General features: G+C 52.6%; 7 protein-coding genes across 7 annotated transcripts; 2 read left to right on the forward strand and 5 right to left on the reverse strand.

The window, feature by feature from the left end:
- Positions 1 to 342: 342 nt before the first annotated feature.
- On the forward strand, positions 343 to 1,224 carry LMH87_011320 (uncharacterized protein; the record flags this gene model as incomplete). The annotated part of the gene is made up of 1 exon (XM_056200443.1): positions 343 to 1,224. One exon carries the CDS (start codon positions 343 to 345, stop codon positions 1,222 to 1,224), a length of 882 nt encoding a protein of 293 aa, XP_056052290.1.
- A 123-nt stretch (positions 1,225 to 1,347) lies between these two features.
- On the reverse strand, positions 1,348 to 2,884 carry LMH87_011321 (uncharacterized protein; the record flags this gene model as incomplete). Its single annotated transcript, XM_056200444.1, has 7 exons — positions 1,348 to 1,421; positions 1,474 to 1,496; positions 1,558 to 1,586; positions 1,682 to 2,449; positions 2,519 to 2,655; positions 2,705 to 2,710; positions 2,776 to 2,884. 7 exons carry the CDS (start codon positions 2,882 to 2,884, stop codon positions 1,348 to 1,350), a joined length of 1,146 nt encoding a protein of 381 aa, XP_056052291.1.
- Positions 2,885 to 3,559: 675 nt separating this feature from the next.
- Positions 3,560 to 4,345, reverse strand: LMH87_011322 (uncharacterized protein; the record flags this gene model as incomplete). Its single annotated transcript, XM_056200445.1, has 1 exon — positions 3,560 to 4,345. The coding sequence occupies one exon, from the start codon at positions 4,343 to 4,345 to the stop codon at positions 3,560 to 3,562; it is 786 nt and encodes a 261-aa protein (XP_056052292.1).
- A 358-nt stretch (positions 4,346 to 4,703) lies between these two features.
- On the reverse strand, positions 4,704 to 5,572 carry LMH87_011323 (uncharacterized protein; the record flags this gene model as incomplete). The annotated part of the gene is made up of 2 exons (XM_056200446.1): positions 4,704 to 5,436; positions 5,490 to 5,572. The coding sequence occupies 2 exons, from the start codon at positions 5,570 to 5,572 to the stop codon at positions 4,704 to 4,706; spliced, it is 816 nt and encodes a 271-aa protein (XP_056052293.1).
- Positions 5,573 to 6,349: 777 nt separating this feature from the next.
- Positions 6,350 to 6,853, forward strand: LMH87_011324 (uncharacterized protein; the record flags this gene model as incomplete). The annotated part of the gene is made up of 1 exon (XM_056200447.1): positions 6,350 to 6,853. One exon carries the CDS (start codon positions 6,350 to 6,352, stop codon positions 6,851 to 6,853), a length of 504 nt encoding a protein of 167 aa, XP_056052294.1.
- A 1,875-nt stretch (positions 6,854 to 8,728) lies between these two features.
- On the reverse strand, positions 8,729 to 10,635 carry LMH87_011325 (uncharacterized protein; the record flags this gene model as incomplete). Its single annotated transcript, XM_056200448.1, has 4 exons — positions 8,729 to 9,593; positions 9,651 to 10,023; positions 10,086 to 10,113; positions 10,579 to 10,635. The coding sequence occupies 4 exons, from the start codon at positions 10,633 to 10,635 to the stop codon at positions 8,729 to 8,731; spliced, it is 1,323 nt and encodes a 440-aa protein (XP_056052295.1).
- A 45-nt stretch (positions 10,636 to 10,680) lies between these two features.
- LMH87_011326 (uncharacterized protein) lies at positions 10,681 to 11,283 on the reverse strand (the record flags this gene model as incomplete). Its single annotated transcript, XM_056200449.1, has 2 exons — positions 10,681 to 11,156; positions 11,208 to 11,283. The coding sequence occupies 2 exons, from the start codon at positions 11,281 to 11,283 to the stop codon at positions 10,681 to 10,683; spliced, it is 552 nt and encodes a 183-aa protein (XP_056052296.1).
- Between the last annotated feature and the right edge of the window lie 752 nt (positions 11,284 to 12,035).

The raw sequence follows: 12,035 nt of genomic DNA on the forward strand, positions 1-12,035 counted from the left end.
TTTCATTAAGCTTAAAACGACTGTAACAGAAAAGCCCACGGTCAAAGAAAGCCAAAGATGGACATGGGAAGAAGCAGAGCGGGGTAAAGCCCGAGTGGAATGTCAAGGTGAACAGCATATGAAGCTCAAAGTGAGACGGATGTGAAGTGTACAACAGTTGTGGCACGCAAACATGTTCGTATTCCGTTCGCAAAGCCTTTTTTATACTCGAGCGCACTTGGCACCTCTATCCCTTCTCGTACTCCGCCAATTCCTACACAAAGTCAAAGTCACCCGTCTCACCATCTTGTGCTTCATCGACGGCCATCACGAATCACAAGCCCTCGAGAAGTCCAACTCACCATGGCACCGCCGCTTCGCATCACCCATCCTCGCAAGCGCGCCAATGCGGCACGCAAGGCAGCCTCTCGGCAACACAGAAGCGTACAAAGCACCAACATCCCTGACCAGGAAGATTCCGCCGGGCCCTCTACTCCTCTCTGGAGCCAGGTCCGCGCCCTGGAGCAGGCCAACGCCGCCCTCTTCCTCAGCAACGAGGAGCTCGCCTTTGAATCCGCCCAGCAGCAGCGCCGCATCGAGGACCTCGACGCCGACAACGAGCGGCAGCGCACCGACTTTGCCGCCGACCGCTCCCGACGCATCAAGCGCGCGTCTGTCACCCTGGGCGACCTCGCCAAGACGCTCTGCGCAAAGCGCGCCCTGCAGGGGCGACTCGACGACGCGCACGCGCAGCTTCTCGCCCTAGAGCGAAAGCACGAGGACGAGCGGGCGGCGCACCGGGCCGAGATGCGCATCGTCAGGGCGCAGCTCGCCCACGACAAGCTCGAGAGCAAGATCCACCGCGCCGCGGCGCAAGTGGCCCACAGGATGTTTGAGAACCCGAAGGACGGGCGCGCGATGATTGACATCCTGAAGCGCTGCCGCTTGGTGTTTACGGGATCCGAGGCGCCGCCGCCGCCGAGGCCAGCGTCACCGGAGCCGCACGGTGCTGCTGATCCTGTCGGCATCGTCAAGACCGAGCAGTGCCGGCAACCGCAGCAGCAGGAGCTTGTGTACACGCCACAACGTCCGACAGGGCAGCCTCTGACGCCTGAATCGCTGACGGGCGACCAGGGCTCGCCCATGAGCTATTCGTACAATACGACGCCTCGCCGCGAGGGGCTGCGGCCGAGAACAAGAAGATACGTCGACCCAAATGGCAGCCCGTGGAACCTGAGAGAGTAGTCGAGTTGATGATTACTGTCATATCGTCGTTCCGTCTGTTTTGTGAGAAGACTATACCCTTGTTGAGTCAGAATTTGTTCTTCTTGTTCTTTTTTTTCCCTTTCTTTGATGATTGCTCGATGATTATGATGATTGTTCAATGAGATGCTTGCTGCGGTTGACCGCATGAATTGCTGTGGACTGAAAAGAGACGAACACTGGTAAAAAGATTACCTTGTGCAGAGTTGAGTGTCATTGGAAAATATATACCTAAAAACAGGACGACGAACACGCTACAGCATGTCAATAAAAACTCCCTAAACGCCATTTTTCTGTTTGTCATTCTCAACCCACAATTGTCCGTTTCCAATTTCCCGTGGTTGCTATATGAGGCCGACTCGCGCATTGTTTCGGCCGGGTACGCTGCTGTTTATTCGTCCTCGTTTCGAGAGGCATAGCTCGCCGCGCTCTCGCCAACCTTGACCTCGTCCTCAGGGACGCCCACCGCCACGCTCATAACGCTCTGCCTGGCGCTGGAGCGGCCCTTGTCGCGCGGCCCGGCGATGCTGGTGCCGCCTGTCGGCACAACATTCGTGCTCGCCGTGGTGCTAACGCTCTCGCTGCGCACGTGTCTACTGGCGCTGCTCTCGCGGCGCTCACGTACGATCTTCTCCAGCTCACGCACCCGCTTTTTGAGCAAGTCGTTTTCCTTCTTGGCCGTTTCAAGCTCGTGGCGGTAAAATGCCGTCTCCTCATAGCGCACCGTCGCCGGCATAAGGGCTGGGCTCATATGATCGCCACCGAAGCTACTGCCCGGCGTCGCGGCAACGGAATTGCTCGAAGTATGGTGTGGCACACGCTGGTGATGGAAGTAGCTGGAGGGATCCAACCCCGATGCACCGCCAGCTGCTCCGGCACCAGTAAGATGTACGCCGCCGCCCGGCGCGGCCTGGCTGGATCGAGATTGGGTGCTATCCTGTCTCGACAGTGGTACCGGCGCCGGCGGTCGGGGAAAGTGTGTGCCGCGGCCTTCGAAGGAAGATGCCAGCTGGTGACTCTGGCTGGCGGTGGACGAGGTGCGATGGTGGCGCCTGGTCGTGGGTATGGAGAAGCCTGATCCTGACAGCAGTGATGTCTCGGCGATGGGATCGTGACTGGTCGCCGCAGAGGCCGAGGACGCATTAGACGCTACAGAGGCGTTGTGAGTGGCTCGCAGCAGGGATAGTTCGCGGGTGAGGCGGTTGACCTGGTCCGATGGCGTTAGCATTGGGCGGGGCAGCATTCGCAACATGCAGCCATGTGACAGAGGACTTACCAAAGCTTCTTGTTCTTTTTCGAGCTGCATGTGAAGCTCAGACGCGGTCATGGGACGAGGATGCCGTAAAGGGCCAGGGCCGCTGGCGGACTCGGGCTGCTGGGCGAGCTGGGCAGACGTGAGCTGCGGCGACGGGCCTGAGGAGACGGTAGTGCTTTCATGCTGTGGATGGTGGTGGTGGTTCACGGCGGTCTGGTTCGAGGGGAGGATATTCAGCGACGAGGACGGCGTCAGGTTTCCTGGCGAGGAGGAAGTACCGGCTGGGGCGGCAGCCGTGGCGGTAGCCATCTGAAGGCTGCTGGACTGGCGACGTGAAGATGATCTCGTTGGGTGAGGAGAAGCGGGCACAGAGTTCAAGTCCGGCATGGCTGGTGATGGAGCTCTGTGTTGGTAGTCCTTGCCTCGAGACGCAGGCTACGAGAGGGCAATGCACAAAGTCGAGTAAGGATGATGCATATATCCAGAGATGGAGTGAATAACGAAAGGAGGAAAATCACAGAAAAAGGGAGAAAATCTGCAACGGCAAGGGAGTCTGGACGAGATAAGTGGCCGTGTTGCTTTTGGAGGAAAAAGAAAAGGTCTCAGAGGCAAGACAACGGCAGACAGGGAGTGGTGGAGGCGCCCCTGCAATAGCCCTGCCAAAAGCCCTGTAGGAGCCCTGGAGGAGCCCTGTAGAGGTTACATTCATGGCGGGGTTGGACAACTTTTAGGGGACCACAGCACCAATTGCAGGGGGCACAGGGCTGGTGGCCTGTTTTAGTGGCTTTAGTGGCAGTGTCCAGTGACTGATTCCAGCACTTCATTGGGCACCGTAAAGCTGTTTGCTCAACACAATCAAAGCCTCTAATTAACGGGAGCAGGCATACTGTGAGACGCGGACTGTCGTGACCAGTTCGTTTGCCCTCATTGAGAGCGCATGGAGAATGCGTCAAAAAATTAATGAATTTGGTCGAAAAAAGACAAAGGTCTTGACAAACTACTTCGAAGCCTACCCCTCCAAGAGCCATCATCGAACGACGTCTAGCCACAATATACCATAGATCAACAAGCAATATCAGGAACCAAAGCGATTTTAAAGTGAACATTAACGTCAACTTTGATAGTGACATCTTCCGGCACAAAACTGAGAGCCGTGGTGCTGACCCGGCTCAATGGTACGCCTGCGCTATACCCACGAGCATGGGGTCGCGTGCCCTGCTGAGCCGCCCGAGATTTGTCCTCGACGTGAATGGCGCGGACATCCTGCTCGAGCCTGCTGTCCGGAATGCGATGCAGCTCCTTGGCAAAGTCATACGCCTTAACTTTGGCGTCTCTCGCGGCGAGCGTACGAGCCTGGCCAGCAAAGGCGCCCAGCGTGTCGTCCGTCAGCAGCCACTCAACCTTGGAGACGGAGACGTGGCCCATGGCCGACGCCGTCGTGGCAAAGCCGTCTAGAGCCTCAAAGTCGCGAAACGTGACGGCAAAGTCCACCTGCGCCGTGTAGACGGTCTCGGTGGCGTTGCTGCCGGAGTTGAGGCGCTCGCTGCGCTGGGCCGTCTTGAGCGAGGCCATCGAGTACTGCGAGATGGGCGAATCCGCAGCGCCCCGGCCCGAGTGCGCGTCGGACTGGAAAGATTCGTGGACGAGATTCTGCACCGCTTGGGCGGCGGATCGGACCGTTTCCGAGGCGTCTTGCTGGGAGGAGTTGTTGCGCCCCAGGGCCTGTAGGTGAACAGTAGCGCGCTCTGCAGGGTGCAGTACTCTGCCTTCACCCAACACCTGAATAATGCATTGCTCTGAAGACATGTCGATTTCTGTTTGCACTGTTCGCTGTAGGGTCCTCGGCATAGCTATGAGGAGTAAGACATCAAATAGGCGGTTGACGTCGTGGCATAATAACAGGCGAAGCGTAATCCATGTCCATGTTGGAGTGACTCAACTCTACAAGTGACTCAAAGATCTGCACATTCGTCCTTGTCGGCGTCTTACAATGCGAGGCTTGCCAACGCAAGCGACCCAATTATTGTTATTCAAGGAATTAAAGTCGCCGAAGCGTGCGGTGTATTGGCTCAAAGGTCATGCATTTATCGTATTTTGTAGGTCCTAGCTAGAATAATGCAAAAACATCAAGCACGCCATCAATCGTGAAAGTCGTAATAATCAATTTTGAACCTTCATCCCATCAATCCTCAGAACAAAGAGCTATTTAACCAGTCTTGGTGTCAGCCGGCACGGGTGCAGCAGCACCCGTGGTAGCAGCAGGAGTCGCATCAGCAGTGCCGGCGGCGCCAGTCTCTTCCTTGGGCTTTTGCTGGCCAAAGACGCGCTCAAGGCCGGCGGCTTTGTAGGCGCTGCCTCCGTGCTCCTCCTTCTTGAGGTCGGCGAGGCGGCGGGCCTCGGCGTGGATGTCCTGGACCTGGCGCGAACTGGCCGTGTAGAAGTTGGCAATCTTGCGGCCGGTGGGCGTGGTGCTGGCCTTTTCAAAGTACGAGCCGAGGCCGGTGAGGAAATTGTTGGCCTTTTGCGTGATGCCGTAGCTCTGGTCAGTGGCGCGGGCGCGGTCCGTGGCGTGGTACTTGGCGTCAAGGTTTTGGATGGTGCCGAGGAAGCGCGTCGAGACGTTGTGCTGGGTGTCGAGCGTGATGGCGTGCTCTATCGCGGCATCGCCGACGACGTAGCCGTGGGCGAGGTACTCGGCCAGGATGCGCGCGCGGGGCTTCTCCTCCTGCGTGATCTCGTCAGAGTCGCGCTCCTTGCCGTCGTGCGCCACGTCGTCGCCCGGCGCGGAGCCGCTGGCGCTGGCGATGGTGATGTGGTTGGGGCCCAGCTGCGTGTTGGTGAGGAGGAGGGCCGTCTTCATGGCCGTCTCCTTCTCAAAGGTGACCTCTGCGGTCTTGGTCTCGCCCTCGGTGTTGATTTTGATGTCAGTGACCTTGCCGCTGTAGTGTGTTAGCAATTTGGATAAGTTTTGGCGCCGTCTTGAGCGACGTACCAAAAGACGAAAAAGTCCTTGACCTCGCTGTCGCTGGTCGAAGCGGAAATGTTCTTGACGATAACAGTAGCCTTGGACGCCATGGTGCTGGTTGGTGCGGGCAGAATGATGTAGCTGGTAAATTATTGTGTCTAAGGAATTCAATATGCTCGAGAGAAAGGGAAAAAGAGATATAAGTAGTGCAGGAAACGAAATAATCTTTGGGACAGCTTTGTTGGGAAGAGTAAAAATCATACGCTCGTGGCAACATGGATAGCTCTCAACCTTGGGGCGGGGCAAATATCGCGACGTCATCTCAGGCCTGTGGCGGTGCTGATCTGCGGACAATGGCGCTAGCTTGCAGGCTGGCTGCCTCCCCTCTTGTTGTGGCTCAGCCCCTTCATAACATGTGAGCATGAGCTAACAAGAGCGCTGAGGACATTTGCACATAATATTGTACGTAATTTGTTACACTGGGTGGATGAATATATTCCCATGGCTGTGTTTCAAGACTGCAGCCCGCAAGTCTACGAGTCGCTTAATGCACAGTTGAGTTATGCATTTCTCCCTGAATTTATGAGTCAAGTAAGAATCCATACTAGAATCTGCTCCTACGTGATCAGGAAATTTGGCCATAGAATAATGTTCGACGATGGCTTGCTAGAGTTTACACCAAGCTCGTTGAGGCTTGCCTACAGTTCAGGGAACTGACCAACAAGAAAATTTCTGCCACGCCGGTAATTATTTATATATATATACAAAAAGCCCCGCGCATTTCAGATCTCAGTTAGAGAAAAAACATAGCTCCTACCCTGTGGCGACTGTAGGGCCGGACTTTTCACGATATCACCCTGTTTCTCTTCTTGCTGCATTTGTGGCCCATGGCTTCTCCAGACAGCAAGCGCCAGTCACTCTGGCGCAAAATGACTAAAAAGACCAAATTCCTGGTAAAAAGGACCAAGATACGCTGCGACGTCGCCAGAGGTCTTTTCAGGATTGAGATGCAGTTACACGACAACATATACCAGCCTACGGATGTCAACCAGTTCTACTTCGGCACCTACCGCGATTACTTTTTGGCTCGGGGTGATATCCGTATTGCCCGCCTATTCCAACAGGCCGATCAAATTCGAGACGACCTCGGCTGGACAGAATACCAATTTAATAAAATTCAAGCAAGAAGGAAACAAGCTTTGTGGGTGGCTGAGTCTATGGCATTTGTCAAGGCGCTCTACCGCCAGCATGCCGACGCTTGCAGAAAGGAACTCCTGGCAGCGTACTGGCGCGCGAGAGCGAAATTGGAGGCTGAGATGAACAACAACAAGATCGAGGATAGCATCGTGCTCGATCCGGTGTATCCCCATTTCAGATTCCATCTGCATTGACATGAGATGGCGATATCCAGCCTGCTGATTCCACACGCCGGAGTCAGGCGAGCAGCGGTCGCTATGTTAACAATGCCAGCTACTCTGCTTAAATGGATTGCAGTCCCTTTTCCCATCGCCAGATTTCTGGAAGCATCACAAGTCACCAGAGAATTAGTTATAGGGCCCGAAAGAAAATGTGATTTATTGACCTAGACCTAGCTCTCCTTCATCCCCAGACTTATTTCTCGCACCCAAGCCGAGGAAGATACGATCTGCTATATGATAATCAGGTGCTGCGAAAGTGTGCCTTAATGATATGTTTTATGACAAAAAGAAAATTCATACCAGGAAGCTATGCAAAGTCGTACAAAGTATTAGACTCTAGCTCTGGGTGCCGATCTGGATGTCGTCCTCGTCGTCGTCCTCGTCCTCCTCAACGATTGGGACGATAGGCGTCTGACCACCTTTCTTGCCGCATTTGGTACACATGCCTATCGTCTTCACTGCGTGTCCGCACTTGGTACACGAGTTTTTGTAGCTAAGTGAATTGACAAGCTCCTTGGGGGTATATTGAACCATGATGTGCTTTGAGAGGGTTTAAAATCTGATGATAGAACAGTGTTCGTGTAGTGAGTTGGTTTAGAGTATGGTATAACTTGCGATGATAGAATAGTGTTTGAGTGATGAAGTGCTAAATGGATGGGAAAGTCGGCAACTTTATATCGACGTCGATGAACTGCAACCCCCTCTCGCACAGGGCAATCCCTTATCCAGTACACAATATGATAAAAGTGAAAGAATGAAGAACCTAGCTCTCATATTTCTGGTGATTACCTTTGTGGACTGTGACCCTTTGAGCTTTGTAGGCTTCACAGAGGTCACTGGCCAGGCTTTTAGTCCATGACACGCTTTGTGAACAGTGCACATTTCTTTGAGATTATTCTTCAAGAAGAAAATCATATCAGACTTTGCCTGGACAAAAGCTTATTTCAAGTTTCGTCGGAACAGTCAGCTAGATGTGCGCACCTTCTTATGCCTCCTCAGCAACCAGGTCCTTGTGGCTCTATGAACAGCACAAAGACTTGTGGGACTCAAATGAATACGGCTTATGGCCTGCCTTTGATGGTTCTAGTGGAAACTGTTTAAGCCGTCTTCGAGCAGTTCTATTTTCAGTGAAAGAAAATTGTTCATTGAATTGGCAACTGATGAACTGCTCGTTTGCCTGACCGAAACAAACCATCTCCCCTCTGCATTGTGGTGATGGTAGACTCATGATAACAGTCATGAAAATATGTCACCTTGAAGTTCTCTTTAGGAAGGAAGAAATATGCGAGAGGCCTGGTCTAACTCACGCTGTGTCGGGACAGATTCAACGGAGACATGTATCGAGGCTGAATCTGATGTCTGAGCATATGTCAAGGCACCCCCCTGCATCAACTCGCGCCAAGCAGGAGTCGCAACTCATAAATTGGCACGAGGTAATAGTATTAGTAGACAAGTTAGTCGTTCTGCTTTAGAAGCTAGGCGCTGGCTCATCCAGTCAGTCAGTCTTAGAAGCTAACTGCTGGTGCGAATCATGCTATGAGACGCGGAGGAAAGCGCGGAAAGTCATTATTCGAACCCTAGAAATGTATTTCATTTTGTCCCCGGGACCTAAGTCGTAGAATTAATCCAGTGCAGTTTGAGAAGCGCGGGTGTCGTTTCGAAGCTTGTGCTTTATTATGACTAGTACGACGTGGATGTTTGTTCCCAAAATTTTGGCAGCTTTAAAATTCTTTTCATAGGCTTTTTTATATTGTTTCTTGTTTTTTGTCCGCCTATTTCTTATTCATTGCTGCCGCTCCCATACACATGTAGGCGCGCAGGCTTCCAATGTCCTCCCACTCCCCTGCCCTATTTCTTTACCTGGTCATGCAGCATCTGCAAGCACGATTTCATCCATTTATCATTCACAAAGTCTTGCTGAGACTGATAGTCTACCATGCCTTCGTAGGCACGCGCGGCTGTGCAACCCAAGCGATCTGCAACCTTGACATTACCGCCCGCACCTCCTTCACATTTGGCCAATATTTCCTTGTAAGCCTCCAGCTTAGGCAAGTTTTCTGCAAATCGTTCTAATGCAAGGGGGAGTGTTTCCACCCCTCCGGGCGCCTGGAGGTCAAGAGAACAGTCAGCAGGGTACTGAGCAACAACTTCGAGCGGTGCAGCCATGACGCCATCAAAGTCGATAACACCAACAATGTCAAAATGATCATCGACGATAATTTTGTGCGTGCCAAAATCCCGATTTGCCAATCGAAATGGCCCGTCTTTCTCTTCACCGTAAACACGGAGCATGAAGCTCAGAATAGACGGTACCATAAAGGATCGGCGTTGCCGTAGGGAGTCTTCAGACGTCGATTTCAGCAAATGAAGGGCTAGATCATCGTAGTATTCTGCCGAGGATGTCCAGGGCCCACGGCCAGTCTGTAACTCCGGCCCAATATAGAAATCGTCTATATCCTCGTTGTAGTAGATGCTACCAATCTTTGGGAACTGGAACGAAGAGACGGTGGCTTGAATGCGCGCCATTTGCTCCCTAAACTTGCGGTCTTGCTCAGGGTTGCCAAAGAGACCATCGTCGCAGTCGCGCTGTTCACGTAGTTCTGACGCGACATTGCCATGGATATAGTCCATCAGAATAAAAGGAGCACCGACTTCATTGTGCGCGGAAAATCTATACGCATGAACTTCTGGGACTGGAATCCAAGATTTCGATCTTTTGAGGTTAGCTATTATACAAATCAAGCTTGACGTGATGGTTCGAGACCCTTACCTGAAAAACTTCATGGTTGCAACCTCAATTTCCATTGTTTTGGCCTCTGACAAGGCCTCACGAGCAGCAGCAGCGGCGCTACTTGGGAATCGAACCCTCGCTATCCAACTAACACCATCGACAAAGTCAAGTCGTCGGGCCATGTTAAAATGCCCTACCGAGAACTTCTCAGCAACAGTGCAGGAAATTCCGCCCCTGCGCTGAGCAGCGATGGTAGCGAGCGCATCCCAGTTGACAGCTTTGAAGAAGTTGATCGCGCGCGTATGCCATTCACTTCCCGGTTCGTATTGGCTAGCGCCAAGCCACGCATCGCTACCCAGAGAGGAAGAAGCCTTGTAAGTCGACATGTTGATGATGTAAAGCTGCTTGGAGTCTGCGATAGAGGAAAACATGTCATGAGAAGGATCATGATGCTGGGTTTAAGTAGACACTCACTACTGTTACCGCACGTGATAAAACGCTCCTACCCGCAGGCATTCACGATCCCTTTGAACGCTCAAAGGCTTGCCTGAAATCAAAATGCGCGGACCAAGCAAGCAGGCTCACAGATCCGAGTAACTGTGGTGGTGACGCATAGCTCTTTGTGCCTGTGGGAGGCCGCCAGTACTTCTTTCTTAGCAAGGACTCCTTGGTAAAAATAAGCACCTTATGATTGCTTGGCCTGTGCTTGACCAATTTTCCCGGTTAACGACCGCAGACAAAGCCTGCAAGTCGTCGAAGGGGCGATGCATGTCAGCCAGCGCCAATGCACCTACGCAGCCAATTCAAGTGGCGCTTCACGGCAGCCTGACGGACAGGGAAGCACTTTCCCATATTACTAGAAGACTATAGAAGAGCAAAATATTATTCCTAATATATGCGACCGAGAAAACTGTATAAATTTGGCCCGTAAAAGCTAGTATAGCCCCTGGATGTAGCCAAACATTACAAAAATGCCAGTCTTGATCTGGTCGGAATAGTACTCTTCCATAGTGGCCGGCTGCATGTGCTAGGGGCGTGAGACCTTCGCATCTAAACAGTGCAAGCCATACTAGACGTTTCCGTAGGCACCATAGGGCTCGAGCTCCTCGGATTCCTGGCGTTTGACGTTGCCATAGGCGCCATAAGGCTCGAGCTCCTCAGCTTCTTGTCTCTTGACATTTCCATAAGCACCATAGGGCTCCAATTCCTCGGACTCCTGTCGCTTGACATTGCCATACGCGCCATAAGGCTCCGACTCTTCGGCCTCTTGTCTTTTGACGTTTCCATAAGCTCCATAAGGTTCGAGCTCCTCGGATTCTTGGCGTTTGACGTTGCCATAGGCGCCATAAGGCTCGAGCTCCTCAGCTTCTTGTCTCTTGACATTTCCATAAGCACCATAGGGCTCCAATTCCTCGGACTCCTGTCGCTTGACGTTGCCATACGCGCCATAAGGCTCCAACTCTTCGGATTCCTGGCGCTTCACATTTCCGTAGGCGCCATACGGCTCAAGTTCCTCCGACTCCTGGCGCTGAGCCAAAGCATCACCTACGACTGGTCACTTGGGCGGTCATCGCAAGGAAGGGCACTCATACTTACCCTTCAGATTAGTCGGGGCAGCCAAAACAGCTGTGACCAAGGCGAAAACAGTAACAGTTTGGGTAAGGAAGCGCATGATGGCGGAGTTGTCGAGTACGAAAGCTGTGGTAGCTGCGTGTCTTTTGACTGGGGATCGTGGCCTCAACACAGGCGCAGAGCCAGTATTTATATGCACCCTCATCACACATGATCATCATTCCGTACAGTACCGCACAGCTCTTGCCCTAAGCGAAGATTCCGCGCATAGGCAATTTCCTTCCGTATGTGCAGTAAAAAGCTGAACCGTAGTCTGGTGTTAGGCGAGACTGGCTCTAGCTTATTGGCTGTAAAGGTACCGAGGTCGCGCATGATGCATGCTGCTGAGCCTGCAGAGTAACCGATACGAGTTCAATATGCCGGAAACTCTTCATTTACGGTCAAAAGCCTGAACCGGTTCCAAGTCATGTACTTGATTGGCCAGAAAGCTCCCGATCGGGTGTTGGAAGGATCAAGGTAGTTCAGGGCAGTCTACAGTTCTGCGAGTACCGGGCAAGCCCCTGTCGACAGAAATGGATCTATCATAATACTGCTACAGCGAATCTATGTTGTAATGTCTAAGCGCGATTTTTATTGGCTCGAAACGTGCCGAGAGGCCAAGTCAGGACACCGCAGGCTGACGGGCGCATAGTGGCTGCATTAGCTGCGATTTAGCCTATAGAAGGTCAATCACGTCGCCAACCACGCTGGCTTCTATTGGCTAGAAAGGTACCGAGAGGCGACTGTATCCTTGCGATTAGAAAAATTCCTGGGGTAAGCTGGCTGTCGAAAAGATAAACCTGTTTATTGTCT

The sequence above is a fragment of the Akanthomyces muscarius genome, chromosome 4, assembly GCF_028009165.1.
Source record: "Akanthomyces muscarius strain Ve6 chromosome 4, whole genome shotgun sequence".
NCBI classification, from domain to species: Eukaryota; Fungi; Ascomycota; class Sordariomycetes; order Hypocreales; family Cordycipitaceae; genus Akanthomyces; species Akanthomyces muscarius.